The sequence below is a fragment of the Lagopus leucura genome, unplaced genomic scaffold (assembly GCF_019238085.1).
Source record: "Lagopus leucura isolate 7727_CA_CO unplaced genomic scaffold, USGS_WTPT01 Super-Scaffold_739, whole genome shotgun sequence".
NCBI classification, from domain to species: domain Eukaryota; kingdom Metazoa; phylum Chordata; class Aves; order Galliformes; family Phasianidae; genus Lagopus; species Lagopus leucura.
In genome coordinates this window covers 6,182,427-6,202,185 of record NW_024962255.1, presented here as the reverse complement: position 1 = coordinate 6,202,185, position 19,759 = coordinate 6,182,427, and the positions used below count along the sequence as shown (strand labels likewise).

The 19,759-nt window shown below is 36.8% G+C and overlaps 1 protein-coding gene across 2 annotated transcripts in view; it reads right to left on the bottom strand.

The window, feature by feature from the left end:
* GRID1 (glutamate ionotropic receptor delta type subunit 1) overlaps positions 1-19,759 on the bottom strand; it is a 513,133-nt gene that overhangs the window by 116,672 nt on the left and 376,702 nt on the right. For both annotated transcript variants that reach the window (XM_042863189.1, XM_042863188.1), the window contains exon 5: positions 5,879-5,932. In XM_042863189.1, the coding sequence (XP_042719123.1) occupies positions 5,879-5,932 (54 nt within the window). The remainder of the gene's footprint in view (positions 1-5,878; positions 5,933-19,759) is intronic.

Sequence of the window (19,759 nt, the reverse complement as noted above, 5' to 3'; positions counted from 1 at the left end):
CACTGTCACACACATATTGCAATACGGCATTTGAAAGAACCTAGAACAGAAGGTGCAGATCTGAAAAGTAACATCCAGTGGTGTTCATAATATAGTTGTATTTGTCTTTCCAAATTGAGACCTGAAAATATTTAGCACTCAATGTGAGCAGGATGGGAAAAAAAAAAAAAAAAAAACCAGCAGAACAAGACAGAAATATGATCGAGACAGAAAAAGGTAACTAAGGAAGATGCACCTACTCATTATGATGTATTTAGATCATAAACTATTTCCCAATACCCAATTTAATTTCTATTGCTAAAGATTAAATTGTATTTCCTTTATATTTACAGGGTAAATGTATTCTTCTCGTAATTGTATGTATCTTACCACCATACATTTGCTTCAACTCATCATTTTCACAGGAGCTCAATGTAATTCTTTCAATCTTTCCTCATCAGTCATATTCTAACGAGCTTTCACCATGCTAGGTGGTCTCCCCCCAGTTTTCAAAAATTGTTCTGTCATCCTTCTTTGTTTTACAGTGTCTTGCTCCAAACTTCTAACGTAGTTCCAACAAGTCCAAGTTCATGTCAAGCAGTACAAAATAATTGCGTCTTTTGTACTACTGGATACATCTGTTGTAAGATTACTGATAACTAAACCACAGCAGTATTGATTCATATTCTGTTGATAAACCGTGACAACTGGAAGTTACTCCAGCAGATGCTCAGCAGCTATTTTGCAGCCAAAGTACTCAGCACTATACTGAATTTCATCTAGTGTACTGCCTAAATAAACTGGACTAAAATACGTTTTTGTAACAGTATGGTAATAATTAATACTTTCTATAATGCAGATTCAAGTAAGTCAGTGAAAATACTAGAAACTCACTTGCCTTCTCCTTAGAAGTCACCTAACACTTTACCTTCTACTACATCCAACCTTTTCATATTGCTTCTTATGAGTCAGTTCACACCTCAGCAAATCATTTTTCTGTTATGCCTTTGCATTCCTCCCTAGTTGCCCATCATTTTTTCCCCTCTTCTTTTTAGTGGAATCCCTCCCTTTGATTTCAAGACCTGTAAAAATATCCCCATTGAACTACAGTATCTTATGTCCTCAGAGAACTCTACAGTGCTTTTGCCATACTATTTTCCTTGTTCTATCTTTTTAAGAGCTTTACTAGCTCCCTAAACTTCTGAAGTTATAGAATCTCTTCATTGAACTCCATTAATCCTATTCTCACATCTTCCTCTTCTTAAGTGCATGCTACCATCTCACAATCAGATCCACAATAATTATTTTCTGACTTGATATTCCTAATCCATTCTTCCTTAGCCTAAACAAAATCTGAACCTTAACATTTTACATGCGTAGGGATAACAACGTCCATAGCAAGAAAGTGTGCCCTAACACTGCTTTTTTCAGCTACCAGAGAAATTAAAATCCACCACTGTTACCATTTCTTGTCCTTTGGGCATTTCTATCAAAAATATACAAAGGTCTTTTCCAGTGTATCTCTGTATTTACACTCAGTCTGGTTGAGTAGCTGTTTCTCACCACTCCTCAGGTTCAGGGCTGAGGTGTGTGTACATACTACTGGGACGTGTAGTTTGGACACTGAAACAATTATTCCCAATTCAAAATTCTGACTAGCGATGAAAATTTGTTGAAATAGAAATGAAAGAAAGGATTTGGTGAAACAACTCATTTTATTTAACAGTTACATTCAGTAGCCACTCAAGTAAAGAATGGTTGACTGCTTTGTGAATTGAACTGGTTTATATATAAAAATAATGAATTTATGTATGCATGAAAGAAAAAATCTGGAATCACAAATAAATTTATTGATGTATGGGAACAAAATACTGTGTCTAACAATTTTTTTTTTTTTAATCAATGCTCAATTTTGCAGAAGAATTTATTTTGTATGCAGCCTTTATTTTTTCTCTCCCCTGCTTGCAATAGAGAAAGTTTCCAAGCCACAAAACGTCCCACAGAATGAGAAACATGGCTTCTAATGGTATTTATACCCCTAGACCTACTACTGCTAACAAAAAAAGCAGATGCAGACTCCTAGAGCACTGTTCCTTGTACAGCCACATACAAATTCAGTTTCAAGTATTGCTCCTGTGTTTCTCCCACAGACATATGCCCTAGGCAACACGCAGCATTTTCTCTGAATGTGCCAAAAAAGAGAAAGGGAGAATAAAAAACATCAGGAGTAACCAGCAGAAATGCTTGAAGTCAGGCACCAAAGAAAAAGAAATATAAGAAAAACAGAAAAAGAAAACAAGAAAAAAGATGGAAAATAAACACACTGAAAAGGAGGAGGTAAGGTCAGAGAGCATCTACAACTGTGTCACACACTCATGCCACAAGAAGCAATAGCATGCACCTATCAAAGCCAGCAGGTCACTCTACCAACATATCAGGTGATAAATAGCAAAGATACATCCAAAATACTGGATTTGTTCTAACAGAATTTACTGCAGGTCAGAATTGATAATTATGGACAACTGCCAGTAATCAAAGTTTTTGGACAAGTTGCTGTTCTCAAGTGGTGTTTGCTTGTGCAAGGATTTATTTATTTATTTTTTTAAATCACATACATTAGGGTTTCTGAAAAGCTAAAAGCATGTTTAACATAGAATTCAGATACAAGCACTACCTAAGTCTAGAAATACTAAATGATTCCCTGCACAAATAAATGTAAAGAGGATAAAACAAATATAAAACACAGAGGTGGTTAGAAATACATTTTTCCCCCTCCAATCTCCACTACTTTCAAGAGCTCTGCAAGTCTGAAACATGAAACATCTGAAGAAAATCAGACATATTTCACAAACATTTATTTTTAAGACAGCAAGGTTCTTAAGACATAGTAGAAGATGAGGAGAAGGACAAATAATGACTTGAAAGAGGACACAGAAGGAGCATACAGCCTGCAAAGACATCCCTATGTATTCTCCTATCCAGAAAGACTGCCATATAAGGTTGCAGCCTTCCAACCCATCAGCATATTTTTTTTTTTTTTTTTTTTTTTTTTAGAGGTGACTGAGTCCTTTTGTACCACCAATGGCACCCCAAACTGAATGGGTAAGTCAGCACAGAAATTTAAGTCATTAGAAACTAAAAATGCAACCCCTTAGCAGCAGAGTACTACAGTTTGTGTATAACCCCAACACAGCCCACATTTGTTCATCTGAAATAGAATAAGCTTAACAGGCATACAGTTTTACATTAGCTCATTGGTATTGCTTTCCCAACAAAAAAAAAAAAATGAAGGGATAAGTTGAAACTCTCAAATTTAACTTCTATTCTTGCACGTGGGAAAGAAATTCACTTTAAAAAAAAAATACATAAGTCAAGAACTCACAAGAAGAAACCCCATAACCCACAAATCTTTCATTATCAATGTAGAAAAAAAAAAAGCAGATTTAACTCAAATAAGATTTAATAATTGATTTCTTGTAGAAATAGTACTGTACTTTAAAGCCATTTTAACTATAGCCAGATAAGTCCAATGCAGCAAATTGTGAGATGAGCCTTGGTAGTGTATGTATATTCAGTACTAAGCCCTTCAATGGCTCCCTGAAATGAGAACAGCTTAAGGAACATATTTGCTAGAATCCCACACTCTTTATGGAAGGAACTGTCAGCAGAAACAACTGCCACTGTATTCTCTTCCTATTACTGCCCCTTTGGGTCAATTGGCCCTACACCTCTCCCCTTCCCTGCAATGGGAGGATTAAGTCACACAGACCACAGGGTAGACAGATGAACAGATCTTCAATCTGCCTGGGAGAGGGAAAAAAAAAAAAAAAAAAGAAAAAAAAAAAGAGTGGCTCAGTGTTAGCATTATTTTACAGAAATTGTACCCGGTTTGCTACACATGCAGAACTGCATCAAAAAAAGCTCATTTGGCTGTTGGGAATTAAAAATTTATTCAATTCTGCAAATTACAGTGCCCATCAACATCCAGCAAAGGAACAGCTTGTTTTCCATCAAATATCCACAGAGTTCCCATTGATACTAGCTGGAAACATGCATGTGGATAGCATAATCAGTTTGTCTTCTTGCTGGCATTGGGGAACATAAACAGTTAAGTAAGAAACAGGCCCTAAAGAATCCATCCATAATACTTAAATATCTATATGGATATATCCTTTTCTTCTAGCAGTAGCTCTAAGCACACAAAGATCAACACTTCATAAAATATTTGCAAATTTTCTCTAAAGAATCCTAGAATGGCCTGGACCACAACGATCATCTGGTTTCAATCCCCCTGCTATGTGCAGGGCTGCCAGCCACAGACCAGGCTGCCCAGAGCCACATCCAGCCTGGCCTTGAACGCCTGCAGGGATGGGGCATCCACAACCCCCTGGGGCAACCTGCTGAAGCTTCACAAAGTTTAAGTACTTCTCAAATTTTATTTGAATTTAATTTGCATTCTAAAGACATTAGCAAGTATGTGCACTAATATTTTTCACTAAAGTTTATTTATAAGCCTATTTGCAGTAACAAGTTCCCCATACTTTTTAAGTTGTAAGGAAATTTCCTTTTTAGCTTAGAATTAGTTTTTAGTTTAGATCTGCATTTTGCTACCACAGCTTCCATATCCAGTCATTAGGGGAAAACATAAAAGTTCTCAAAATAAGAGCAGACATCTTGTATGACACACGTGTGTGTGGGTAAGCACATGTTTATGCACGAGTGCTGAAGGTTTTTATTTGTGATGTTATAGATTCAGGCTTCATGAAGTAAGTTTTAACACCTGAAGAGCAGAAATAGCAGATTCACAAAGACTCCCTCGCAGTCAACGTTTAGGAGAATACACACTGTTATCTTTATGTGAATATAAACACTGACTCTATGGGCATCTTGCTGGTATTTTGTAGTGGGTCATTAACGCAGCTAACAAATCAGGAAGTACATAAATGTAACATGGCCTAGGAAGAATTTATAAAGCCTTTATAAGCAGAGATTTCACACTCTCCTCACCCTCATATTTAATTACAGTGCTTTCTAATACCACACAATTCACAGTTACTATTAAAAGTAGTCTATTCAAAATTATTAGCTAGGTGTAAAAAAAAAGGAATGAGATATTAAACAAAGGAATTGGATATTGAATTAAAGGTTATGCATTCAAAATATAAAAATAAAACTGAACGCAGATCTTTTTACTTATATATTATGCTACCCTCAAACAAATCATTATTGAAAGCAAAAGCATATAAAACAATGCAATTTAGTTTGAACAATAAGTGATTTGTAAATGATTATATATGGAACAAGACTTGAAGCTTTCTCAGGCTTTCTAAATACAAGTCTGCACTCATTCCCATTAGGGCATCATGGTATTAATCTAAAATAAACAGTAGCAGGACAGGATACCATTTGCTGCAGAGAGAAAATCTCTCATTTTAGATCTGTGCTATCCTGGAACTTAGCCAGAACACCAACAAAATTCTGCTCTACAGAAAGCCAGCATGTCATGCAAATGCATTCCCTTAACAAGCTAAGGCTTCACTCTTTCCTCTCCTGACATACGAGCACAGTTGTTCATAGGTGAGAAAGGTGAGATTCCAGCAGATACAGAAGTATTTATTCAAGGTTTATTTTGAGATATTCTTTGGTTACTAAGTAGGTAATGGGGCAGGATCAACATGAAAGTAAAAATAACATATTTGAAAGCTTTATTTTGATTTTTCATATGCAACTTGTATCAATTCAATAAGGCATGCGAGATACAACACCATAGAGTTTGCTTTTGTACCATTCAAGAAGCAAAAACGGTAAGAGTATGCTCAGTCTGATGTACCCAAATACAGAAAACAAAGGATGGTGATGAGCAAGCATATGAAGCTAGGTTGTCTCTTCACTTTCTTACCTCGTTTACATAGACCCAGTGACTATCTTTTGATGCAAGGTTGGTTTCCACAGCCTAAAAAAAAAACAAAACAAAGAAAAAGAAATAATAAAAATAAATAAAACATGAAGTATATTCCAAAGAGAATTTACAATGTAAGGTACTGTCACATCTTATTCTGAATACTTTATTTTCCACTGGCATAGTTTCAGCACAGTACTTTCCAATTCTTCCATTGCTACTTGATTGAGAGGTACTTTATCAGTTGCAGTCACATTTCTCTGACTACTGCACCCAAAGTCCCGTGTACCATTAAGATAATCTATAAATGTAGCCTGAAGGCATATTGCAACATGGTGGTATGTCAGCGTGATAAGGGATCCTGTAATGAATAATTGCTCAGGACATATGTGGTATGCTTGTATTTATGAGAGCTGCTTTGAAAGTAATGCCTCCTATTTTATTCCTTTGGCCATGACATCAGAGGCGGACATTGGTGGTATGGCAGTAGAGGTTGAAACTTCCTACCAGTATTCCATTACTTCTTGTTGCCATATGACAGATAGCAGCAGAGGGGCAGCCCGAAAGAACGGCGTTTGACACGGAAGGGTGTATGAAGGAGTGCCACTGAATTCCTCAATGCGTAAAAGTGGTACCCACTGACATTCTGATGTTTGTTGAACATTTATGGAGACCAAACAGCAGATGTGAGCAGAGAGAGGTGGTGGGTGGTGCATTTCAACTGAAGCAACAGTGGCTCACCTCCACTGGTGCAGATTTATACAAGTGTAGCGTGCAGGCTCTTGTTCATCACTGTAAAAACACATAGCTAAAGGTTGTGACTATGTTGAAAAAGACTGCATTGTAGCTGAGAATTTCATCTATCAAAAAGTGCTCTTCATAGGTATTGTAGCTATTGTTGTTTCTCATGGAGAGAAATAAGCAATTACTTTCACACATTACTTTCAGAGAGACCTGTACATAATAATCCCATAGGCTTGCTTTCTTCTAAACACGCCTCCCAAATATATTACTTCTGCCTTATTACAACTCTGTTCATTTAACTTTAGTTAACCTATTTAATTAAAACCACCACTCTGAGACACTCAAGAGACACTCATATGAGTCATCCTCTCTTCACATTTAAGCAAGACCCAAGAGAAAGTTATGATTTGCATGGACAGTTTTTCCAGCTTCCTGGTATGGACTTAGATAATGATTTCATAATATGAAGAGAAAGAGTTCATCTCGTCACACAGGATATTTATCAGCCAACAGATAGCCCTCGTGGTTCACTACGAAGGTAAAACCAGAAAAGACCACCAGCACAATTGTCACTACCAGTAATGAGGATCTTGGTGGAAAGATTTGGTAATGTACGTGGAAGTTTCTAATTGCCCCCTTTGTTTAACAGAGGTAAGTTATTCTGTAGTCTCATAAAACTATATCAAGGATCAAGAGGTGTACACTACAGTGATTATGATATTGCTAATGTCCTGCTTAACACATAGTTAAACAACGAGCGTGGATTCAGCTCACCTAATAAAATGAGTCCCAGCACACACTTGTATTTCAGGAGGCAGTTCATTACACAAAACCAGTTTATGTCACTGCATTTCTTCTTCTATGCCAATACGATCCTATTTATTGGGCAGACATTCTTACACCATGTTATAAATTGCCCTATGAATCACTGTAATGTGCCTAGTTAAAAAAGACAAACACAAATGAACAAAATCCTTTTAAGTAACTGCTTTTTAACCTGGATAATTTCGGCACCATGATTGCTCTCTGTGGCTTCAAAAACAACTGCACTGATAGTGAGAGGCTCTACAGACTGTGGCTGGGCTGGGAAGGAACAGCATCAACCACCCTACTCTCCAAACACATTTGCATAATAAGCCTCTCAGATATTTTGCATCAGATGCAGGGATGATGCACCCTCTTTTATGACAATGACTCCAGATGACTGGCTAAGCATAAATGCCCATGATTTACAAGGCTGAAATGCAATGACAAGTTATCTGTCCTTAATATAGACAACGGGAATACCTGATCCTAGCAAGAAAACAAAACAAAAGCTGGCTAAGTAGCCAACATCAACATTTTTAATGTCACTCTTCATTAATATTGTGTTAAAAAAAAAATACACGTAAATTACTTAAGTAACTGCTTTAAAACTTGTTATTCAATCTACATAAACAAGAGAAAAAACAGTGGACAATACATGGATCTCAATCTATTTCTCATGTCCACAAGGTGAAGTACTCCTTTAAAAAGACAAAAATCCTTAAATAAAAAAATCAAAAAGTCAAAGGAGAAAAATCATCACAGACAGGACACATTATTTCTCATCAGCATCATAAACAGCATGATGGGGAATGTAACTATCCCTGGTGTCAAAATAGATGAGAACTGCTAGAGACAAGATAATCCTCTCTTCAGTATGCAGTGAAAAAAATTGTCTCCTTCGGTTAATTGCCTACTTAGCATTTCTTTTAAATTGGCAAGAAAATTAAACTGACCCCTTAAGTGAAGAATTGTGGCTGCTATGAAAGCTAATCTTAACAAAACTTGTAGATTTTCTGCCTATTCCTCCCTCTAACATGTTCATCAGACATAGCCAAAACAGCCCAGTGTGGTAATGTACAGAGGAAAAACAAAGTGCTGCCAAAATTAGCAAAGCAGAACTAAATAATGCTCAGGTGCAGAGTTATTGCATTGGCTACGTTTTGTGAGATACCTGCAACAGTGAGCAATTTGTATGAATAAATATTAAGTCGGAGGTGCTGAAATAGCCAGGGAACTTCAAATGAATGATTGTGAATGAACTCATTCTTCTGGGTTCACGTATCTGTGCCAAGGTTTTTAAAAGAGATTGACTAAATTTAGGATGCTCAGAGTTTATCTTTAGCCACAAGAGTGCTAGTCCATTCAGCATCCCGTGCAAAAGTCAACGGCTCTTCACTCTAGAAGCCTGAAACATTTAGAAACATAACTGCATCTAGAAACAAAACCAGAGGTAGGCAAGTTTAAAAGTCTATAAATATCTTCTGTTTAGAGCTGTGCTGTATCCCATGAAGCAGTACTCTAAAACCAGACACACTGAGAGGAGGAAAAAAAACTTATGTTTCAAATTTTGAGCCACATTTACAGAGTTGCCCTAAAGAACCCCTCCAATATCCTAAAAGGAACAGCTGAAAGAGATCATGAAAATTTCAGCCTTCCAATAGCACTGGTATATTGTTGGTGTACTCACTGCCAGAGGCCCAAGGAAATTAAAGAGTGTGAAGACCAAGCTCTTAGACACCTATGATATCATACACAAATTCCTTCAGAATTCTCCAAATAAATATATATTATGTATGTTTGTAATTTGTGTAGTTTCTTGTTCGTTAAAAAGGAAAAAGTATCTATACTGGGGAGATTATGGTCATTCCTTTTTAATTAGAATTTAAATATTCAAGATGTTCAACATCTTGTCATTTGCTTAAGCTTTTGGCTCAAACCATTCAGAATTCTCTACAAAACATCCTATTACAGCTTATTTCATAAATGCATCCTTCATTACAGAAAGCAGGCTAGGAATCTCTCATTGCTGCAGCTGAGGAAAACCTCTGAAATAGATTGTATCAGGATTAATTGCTAAAATATGGGTTCTTTGTTGAAAAGCATACTAATATATATATACAAAAACAGCTATTTCTTTATATACTGCCTATGTAGAGAGTCTGAGAATAATGCCTCACAACATTTCTAATCTGCTTATGAGATAAACAGTACATTGGAAATTAAAGTACATCCATATTTCTTTAATCTTAGGCTAGTAAGTAGCTTCCACAAGTTTGGAAAAAAGATGTGTTGAGAGACTACACATCCTTGTTCCTCCCTGGCCACATTTCAACAACCAGATGTTAAAATACAGAACCTAAACTCAAAGATTTAAAACTCAGCTGATGAACAACTATTTGTGACAACATATAAAAGATACTAGCAGAACTCTGCCAGACTGGGAAGAGGGGAAAGAGAGCAGTGAACAAAGAAGACTGTTAAAACAGGATCTGAAATCTCAGTTTTTGTCTTTTGATCTTCTGTTTCTCCCTATTTCCTTTCTATTGCTAGTGTTTTCTGCTGAGAAATTATAACCAGTGTTAAAAATATATTGTTCATAAAAATGATCAATGATATTTTCATGTAGACAGTTTTATTTTTAAATTTATAAATTGAAATAATACATTGCTAAAATCCATCTATTTTATTCAAAATATTAATGGAGAACAAATATTTACATTGCTTTATAAAGGAAGCAACTCTGCTCATTAATTGTAGAATTAGAGAGAAGCGAGGAAGGTTTGCAACAAATACAACAATGTTCAGAAAGAAAGCCATTCTGCAGAAAACAAAACAAGCAAACCAGATGCAATCCATTCCTGATCTTTTCCAAAAATCTGAAACCAAGAACATTTCCAAGCAGACAGCGACAGGGATGGATATATTCTAAAGTATCTGGCTGCTTTGCCAGGGCCAGCACCTTAGCATTGAGAGTAAAGAGCTGGTTTTGTAAAAGGGAGCATGGGGATGATTGTCCAGATACAACCTAGAGGGCGAGAAGCAGATGAGCGTCCAAATAGAGAGAGGAAAAATCATGTTTCAGCGACAGCTGAAGATGGCAAACAAATGGTCCTGTTGTTTCTACAGTTCCAGAAGGAAGGGCTGTCACTCTGAAATTTGTGACAGAAAAGAAGCAGCGTGTTTTGCCAGGAAGGATATCAAAACAGAAAAGGATATTGTTCATTCTTTCACTGTAATGGTGGAGTTAAAGAGCATTACAGCTTTCCAGGGGAAAAAAAAAAAAAAAAATAAAAATCAAGTGAGAAGTGGTGAGTCCACAGTTGTAATCATTTGGAAAGTGTCCTAAGAGGCACTATAAGAAAAACAAAAGCAGAGTTTTCATACTAATTACAGCTAGAAGTAGAGTGCAGATACACCTGCAACACAGAGAATCTAGCTTAGGAGCACTGACAGATAGAACAGGAAATAGACTAATAGAAAATAGACTATCTCAAGTTGGGAGGGTACCATATAAATCACTGAATCCAACTACTGGCTCCAAACAAGCACCACCCAAAAAATCAGACCCCATGACTGAGAATACTGCCCAGAATCTTGAATTCTGGCAAGCTTGGTGCTATGACCACTGTCCTGGGAAGTATGTTCTGGCACCAGATCACATTCTTCCTGATATCCAACCTGAACCTCCCCTGTTGCCATTCTCTCAAGCACTACCACTGGTCATCAGAGAAAGGAGATCAGCACCTGACCTTCCACTCCCCCTCATGAGCAGGGCACAATTAGCTGTCCCATCATTCTACTCCTCTCTAGGCTGAATATGTCAAGGGACCTCAGTCATGCTTCACAGGTTTTTGCCTCCAGACCCTTGTGGAATGGTTCCACCATGACTAGTTGAGTATTCAACTCCTAACTCTTTCCATGGAGAATCAACTGCCACTAGTGTCAAAGCCTGTTAGGTGCTGACATTCAGTTCTGTGATGCCCAACACCAGCAATTAGGTTCCTTCACAAACTCCTACTGTGCAGCTGCTTTCCACCTTGCAGGCCCCCTGCCAGTTGGGCAGATGGCCAGCAGGCAGCCTTTGGGATGTTTACAGCCAGAGAGAGACTGGAGACCTGTAACATAGATCTGCAGAGAGTCACAGCTGGGGACCCATGTTCTTTTCTGGGATGAGAACTGTGAGTGAAGAGACTAAGAAATGCCCAAGGTCAGCTTTGTTAATATGGAATACATGGGGGAAAAAAAAAGAAAAAGAAAAGAAAAGAGAAAGCTTCATCACTGGCAAATATCACAAAGTACTGGCTCATCTGAGGGCCTCTGTCATTTTTTCCTTCTTCGTATTTCTGAAGTGACCAGTAGGACAATGACTGATGAACTTTTCTTTGTTGTTAATGTATTTATTATTCATAATGAAACAACAAGTAAAGAAGAGCTCATGGAAGTAATCATGTCTAAATCTCAGCTCTTTGCAAATGTTTTAAAAGCTATCATTCACTACCCTTACAATTTATTACCTGCTTATTTTACATTTGTCACTGAATAGGTTTCAAAAGAAAACTGTTTCCAGCTCCTATTGTCCCAAGCAAGGCTAAAGTCAGTGACCCGCTTCCAAAAGCAGTTTTTATATTTTCTCTTCACATCCTTGGAGGAAGGATTTAAGTGGAGTGTTTTATTACTACTATTCCTCTCACAAAAAGAAAAAGGCAAATTTTTCAGGACCATTTTGAAATCTACTTTGTAATTCTGAGACAAGTCTATCTCCAGTTGCAGACTTTTGTTAGCAGGAGACAGACTTACATTTCAAAAAATATGTTTCTTCTTAGTTTAGATGGAAAAAAAGACACCCAAAAACCTAGGTATCAGAAAACTGGCTTATATTCCAAAGAAGACACAACCAAGTTGGTAATGGAATACACCTGTCAGTAATTCATTCCATATTATCAAAGTGCAAAGTGTTTATCTAAGAAGCTATGTACCTGGATATAAGTAAGTCAAGACAGAAGATATGGGAAAGTTCATTATGGCAGAGCAGGTGGGCTCAGGAGTATCCCTTGGATACTCAATTTATATTTAGAAACCCCTATCTAATAAAACAGTTCTTCACGTTCAGGACTCGTTTGCATTGGGAATAAAGCTTCACAGATGAAGAAAATCTCAGAGTAACTAAGATTCCTGCAATTCAATACAAAGTTTCTTTGCTTTTCATTTTAAGTATCTCTTTGCTCAGTGTTTCCAGAGCAACACAACTTCTATAAAGCTTAATAAATTAAAAATAAAGTAAGCATTAATAGCCATAATATTTTTTTTTAAATGTGAAGAAAAACATCAGACAAGTCTAATCTACTTACAATATTTATAATGTTGTGAAGACTCCAAACCAACAGTCTTTAAAGCTAATGGTAGTACTGCCATTAGTAAGCTTTCTACACCATAGTATTACATCCATACTCAAAAGCATGAGAGTGAGACAACCTGGACTCTGAATTTTGAAAAGAAAAGATCTCACTTCCAATAAACTGTGTTAGGAATGTATGTTTACATTTTTCTTTTTAATACAGGTTAATTAAATTTTTTAAATGTCATTTCAAACAAATATGAAATTCTTCCTTCTCTAAATGTTAAATGGTAATTTGAAAAGGCTCCATGACATATTTTTTCAAATAAGAAAATTCACTGAGCCTGACCCTTTCTGACTGAAATTCTTCATGAAGAGTTTGTCCTTCCATTGAAAAGTTTTGTTAAAATTCAATACTCTTCCTTTACTGAAGATCTTCCTAGGAATGTGCACACTGATAAAAAACACCTAGCAAGCTGAGTACGTATCTTCCAGTGATCACCACCTCACATCAACGGTACAGTTATTTTCCATATAATACAACAGGAGCCATCAATTCAGAGATCTAGTTCATATTAACTATGTAGAAGGGATTCAAGAGCCACAGGCATAATGGCACTTTAACATCCACGTTTCTTGATCACTAACTGCATATATTACTTCATCCTGCACTCTGACAACCGGGAGAACCGTTTCCAGTTCCTAATAAGACATGTCATGCAAACAGGAGTAAACTTGAGCCGGACCATCCCCTGCTTTTAGTACACACTCCTACAGTATATGAATGCTGATTAGAGGATGTACATGACATTTTGTACATTATAACTTGATAATAACCTAAATGGAAATATACTAATAATAGAACTGAAAATCACACTAGTTTCCTGTTACATATGTCATAGGTGGTAAAATTCTATGTACACTCAGTATATATACACGCATATACTGAAGAAAGCTACCCAGAAATTTAATCTTAATCAAGAGGAACAATGAAGAAAAGGGAGAGGGACAAGGAAAAGAGGAGAAACAAAGCACAGCAACATATCCTGCTTACATGGCTGTGTTCCTTCTTAACTACTGCAATAAAGATGACATTGCCTATTATTTTAATCACTTAAATCTAATACCTTGGGTTTCTACTTAATCTTATTCACTTTTTATAAGTAATGCTTATATTCAATCTCTCTTGCATTCCATTTATGGCATTTTCTACTGAATCATACATGGAAGTAAAATACTGTATATGGAGTTCATCCAATAGCATTCAGTAAGAATTTACTTTTCAAAGCTCAAGCTTCAAATACTACTTATAAACTTGTTAACCATTGACCATTTAACTGTTTGGCACAGTGGTGACACCGGATAATTGCAGAGCTGTCAGGAAGCAGTATTTCTGTAAAGACATAAATCTAATGTTAACTACAGAATATAACCTCTCCAAAATCTTGTACTTTAAACATTACCAAATTCTCACGCTGAGCTGACTTTGAAGACGCTCTGCAATCTTCTTAAAAAAGATTTAATTTTTCCTCACTTAGATACTGAATTTCTTTTTTAACAGATTTGTTACATCTATCTTCTATTTTAAAAAGCCTCATTTTTCTAGAGAAATTTTTCTAATGTTTTGTTAACAAAGGTATTCCTGAAAAGGTCAAACTGCAAATAACAAATTAAACTCGTCAGCATTTCACTTTGTTTGCTTTTGTATTCCCCATCCCCCATGAACTCACCTAAAACACTTCAGTGTTTTAAGTTTTCTTCTTGTTTGAAACACCTACATGGAGTTGACTAGACTTCATTTTCAACTGAATAAGCTTGAAAATTGTTCATCAGGGACAGATCCTTTGCAAATGAAGTATCAGCATAGGTGATTGCTGTGTATTTTAAAAACAAGCAACCATTCCACAGCCAGTGCTAATACATTTCAATGTATACCACCACTCCCATACTCAGCATACTCATTGCTCTACTCAGAATAGCTTAAGCTCCAAACTTCAGCTTGCACATATACCATGCGAAGAACATGACTTTTTTGTAGATTTAAACAGCAGATGGTAACCATGTCATTAAAGAGATGCAAACTTCTTAGCTTTCTAACATACACCCAGCAGAAAACAGGGGCAAAGTTTACATTCTTAATTCCCTCTTTTAAAAGTATACTTCATCTTGTGGCAGCATGGTAGCTAAAGTTCCCAACATCACGCATCATGGCACAAACTCTAAACTTGAGGAATCAACTACAGGGTCAGAAAATCTCTTTGATTCTCATGAATTTAGGGTTTTAATGATGGTTTATAGCCTCTTTCATAACATTGCCAATCGTAATTCAAGGCGGGTATTTTACAGAGGTTACACTCTTTGTAAACTCCACAAACTTGGAAAACTACATCCACATCAAAGGGAACCCTGTCCATTACCTACTTTATTTAGCTGCTCAGATATAGAACATCACTTCTCTTTAAATTGCTTATAAATACTGCCTGATTTTAAAGAAGAGATGACAAGACTCTTGCCTCAGCCTCAAACATAATCACTTTCAAACCAGTCCTTTTCTGCCTGCAGCACTCCTATTTTAAATTGCAAAATAAATACATAAATAAAGTAAAATCCTTACAGATGCAAAGACCTTCTTGTCAGTTATAGCCTGTTCCACATGCACAAACAGTGCCACAGGCTGTGCGAGCACTAAAGAAGAGAAAGATCACCTTTAACAAGAGAAGAGTTACTAATCAGGTCTGCCAGCAAGAAAGAATCGTCTTTTTTCATACTGCATGAGGCTCCTATGTACTGATCAACTGATAACTCTGTCTGCACTAGGAGGAAAGAAACCCTTGGTGAGAAATAATGGAAGAGCTAACTTTCCCTTTACACCATCTTAATGCAAATGTAATGCTTTGCAAACAGGTAAGCAAAAACAACAGTCCCTCAGCTCTGTCTACATAGCACACACGGCTGAGAGGTAGACACTGATTAGTTCAGCTTCCTTTACAGATTTCTCTTCCAAATGGTGAATATTTGTACACTTATTTAAGTCATAACGCTCGATGTTTTGCATTCACACTTTCTCAAATCTTGTAGAGATGCATTTGAGCCCATGTGGCTGCCACTCCATTGCTGCCAGTCTTTATCAGCTGGCAAATCTTTGACAGCAAGAATGTTATATACAGTAACATATATATATACGCACACACACACACATCCATACACAATAGTGTGACTTGAACAGATTTGACTAAAAAGCATATTTACTTTTCCTAAATGCTTGCAAACAGTTATCCAAGAAAGTAAAGTAAATTAAGAATACATACTCCAACCTTTGAAGCAATTTCCACTTTGTCTTACAGAAGCTTGCCCAGTGTTTGCACAGTTGTAAACAAATGGGTTTCTGAGAATGAACTTCCCTACACTGTCTGGAGCAAAAGCTTATCTTCCAACTCCAGGGAAAAGAGCATTCATAACAGATTATTCCTCGATTCTGTTATTGAAAACAAACCACCTTTAGCATTTTAACAACTGTAATTTTCTCCTCATTGTTTCTGAGGTAAAATCTAGACGAAACAGATTTGTGTTCAAATTATGATGTACAAATCCAGAGGGAAAAAAAGTGAATCTTGTATTTATTTATTTATAAATCAGAGCATATTTTACTTGTGATATAGCATCCTTAACTACTTATTTCCATTATCCCATCCATACAAGTAAGAAAGCTAGTGAAAGCAGCCTATGCATCACAGAAAAATAAAGTACATTATAGTGTTCCTGTTAGATAGTGTGATCACGAAGCTAAGAACAGCCCAGATTGCTAGCTTTGTAACAGAGGACCTTGAAGTAATTCCAAATTTCCTCAGCTGTGCTCAGATTCTAAACTTTACATTAGCCCATTTTCTCAGCAGATACTCCTTTTAAACCCAAGAGCTTTAAATGTTTGTTTGATATTATCAGCAGTGGTTCTGAAAAATACTGTTGAAGGAAACAGTCCTAGCTGCCTGAGAAAAATAAAAAGTATAAACGCAGAGGTACTTAAAGAATGTTTAAACACATGATGACTTCTCAATCCAGATAACATAACTGCATTGAAATAGTGTGAAAAATAAGGTCACACACTCAGAGAATGGTTTTAAAAAAAAAAAAAAAAAAAAAAAAAAAAAAAAAACACACAGCATTGGTATTACTTGAGATTTCACCAGTTGGGAATACACAAGAGGCTTATTAGAGGTTTATTCTCCACTCTACCAATTTGTGCTCCCACAAACAGGTTGACCCTAGGATGTATCAGCTGAAATGTCAGTAGAGCAAGAAAGTATTAATAACACACAGGGAGGTTCCTGCAGTAAGTAGTGGCGTGGAAGTTGAGCTTAAGTTTGAATAGTATACTTAAGAGCAGAACAGTAAGAGAATAAGCTAGCTGTATTTCAAGTACTATTTTAAGTACCTCAGGAGGAAAAACACCATCACAATTGCTAAGTTCACTTGGATATGCTGGAAAAAAGAAGAGATACAAATATGTACACACATACACACACACACACACACTTTTCACTGTGGCCTCTGTTCTCAGGGGATGGGAGCAAGTAATCTAGGAGCTCATTCCTCATCTTACAACTCAGGCAGTGCAGAAACCAACCAGCAGGTTGGTTGTTCCAGGTTTTCTGATATGGGTACAAAATACACACTTTATGCATTAGAGACTACAGTAGAGCTGGAAGAGTTAATTTTGAGTTTGCGATTCTATTAGGAACTCAGACATTCAAGACTTAATATATCACAGGTTTCAAATTGCACCTCCTGGGTCTTGGAAAGCTTGGAACTTGTCAGCTTCAATGCGATTTGTTTTTCCAAATCCAAATTGTTTTTAAAAGATTAAGGTGTTCTCATTTTATACAGTATTAAGCATAAAAAACAGCAATCCTTTACCATTCTGATAACTGTCTGCCATAATATTTATTATTTACTAAAGCTTGACTGTTGCTATTTTCTGAATTTAGGTCTGAAAAAAGACTGATTACTTCAGCTATGAAGAACTTGGCTTACAAAAAAGAAAAGATATTTCTTATAAACCATATGGTTCATGAAATAATAATGTAATATAGTATCAATACTAGCTCCATTCAAGCCTATGGCAACAAGATTTCATCCCCCAGAATCTTCTGTTTTAGGAACTGCTTCAAATCCTCCAGAATTTATAGATTTAGAAGCTTATTTTAAGAAACAGTGCAAATGACTGAGTAAAGTAACTAATTTAACACATCCTTACAGAAAATATCTATTACAAACAAACACACGTTAAATATAAGCAAAGAAATCTCAGCCTTGACAATCAGAATTCTAGGAAGAAAAAAAAAAACCCACAAAGTAAAACAAAAAAAGACCCAAAGCCAACATGTGTAGTTTTCAAATGAGGTTAGCATGAGTTCTAAGCTGATGAATTCCAAGATGATGATATAGGGTGAGTTTTCACAAGCATGGACAAGAAAAAAAATATATATATATATTGTAGTAGTATTACACCCTTTTTCAGGTTGGAAGTTACAGCACACAGATCAAATGCACACTAAGTATCTCACACAACACGAGTACACATTCCTGTTCATGGTCTTCAGCACTTATCCTGATTTCAAAAGCCTGGATTTTTTATTTATTTATTTTTTTTCCTTCAAGTAGCATCAAAAGGGATCATGGCAGCAAAGCATGTGCCGAACCTGCTGTTTTCTGCTCCAGAGGAGGGAAAAGACAATGCAAATTTGGAGACATTCTGTTAAAAATCTTCAAGTCCTCACCACAGATTCATTTTTAAAATCATATAATATCACCATTTGACGAGTACTGTGAAGATATGTACACTTGGCTGTCCCATAAATCTGCCTTTCATGCCATCTCTATTACATCACTCAAACTGAAAACAAAACCTTTAGTTACAAGAATATCATTAGGAGTTTGCACTTACAAATTATATCCTATTGTCTCATGCCTGCAGCTACTAATAAGCCTGGGGTTTGATTCTTTTCAGCTGAATGCCAGAAGACAGCAGAAGGATTTTTCCTCCATGAATCTGAAGCTGACAGCCAAACAGTTTGGCCACAATCCAGAACTATCCTATTCCTCTCTTAGCAGACAGACATGTCTGCATGCATATGTGCCTCCACTCGTGTGGGTGTCCTCCCACAGACATCTACACAAATGGGTGCTTAGGGAGGGGCACACAAGCAAGAAAAGGAAGTTGTGGGGGAAGAAAGAGGCAGCCATGCTCTCACCAGTGAGGGAGGCAGTAATGGCCTACAGAACGGCCAGAGACATTTCCAAGCAGAAAGGTTATTTCAAACAGAGTTGTATTGATACCATACTGGACTGAAAAAGTGACTCCTGGATTTTTCAGAAACTTCTAGGACAAATTTTCCCTCAAGTTTGATGCACACTAACAACCACCTCCATGTTATGTGTGTGTGCATATATATACACACACACAAGGACACAAACAGGTATATACACGTATCAAATTGTGTAAATACTGGACAAATAAAATACACAAAACTACTGCAAAATTGAGCATAAATAACAAGAAATAAAACATTATAAGTGTTTTCACACATACATACAACGAACACGAGTACATACAGCAACAGCTGCAGCCTGCAGGGCTGGGGTCTGGCTGCTGACTGGCAGGACAAAGAGAGCAACTCCTGCTCTGCTCAGTGTTTGTGCAGTATAGCTGCTCCTCCTCTCGCGGCTGCAAGGGCAGTTTGTGGGAATCACATCCCACTGTGGCATCTCAAGCAGGATTTTGCATGAGCAGTGCAAGACTGACTCCCAGGAGACAAGCCGACCTGTTGTAACCGTTCAGGGCCCTGTGTGATCTAGAACACAAGAGCTGTATGTTGGCTGTGCTGATGAAAAAGTGTTTGCATATGTTTTGGCCAATGATATTTAAGTTGGGTTGCACCTATGCAGAACTTTGTGGTTTTTTTTTTTTTTTTTTTTTGGGGGGGGGGGGGGGGGGA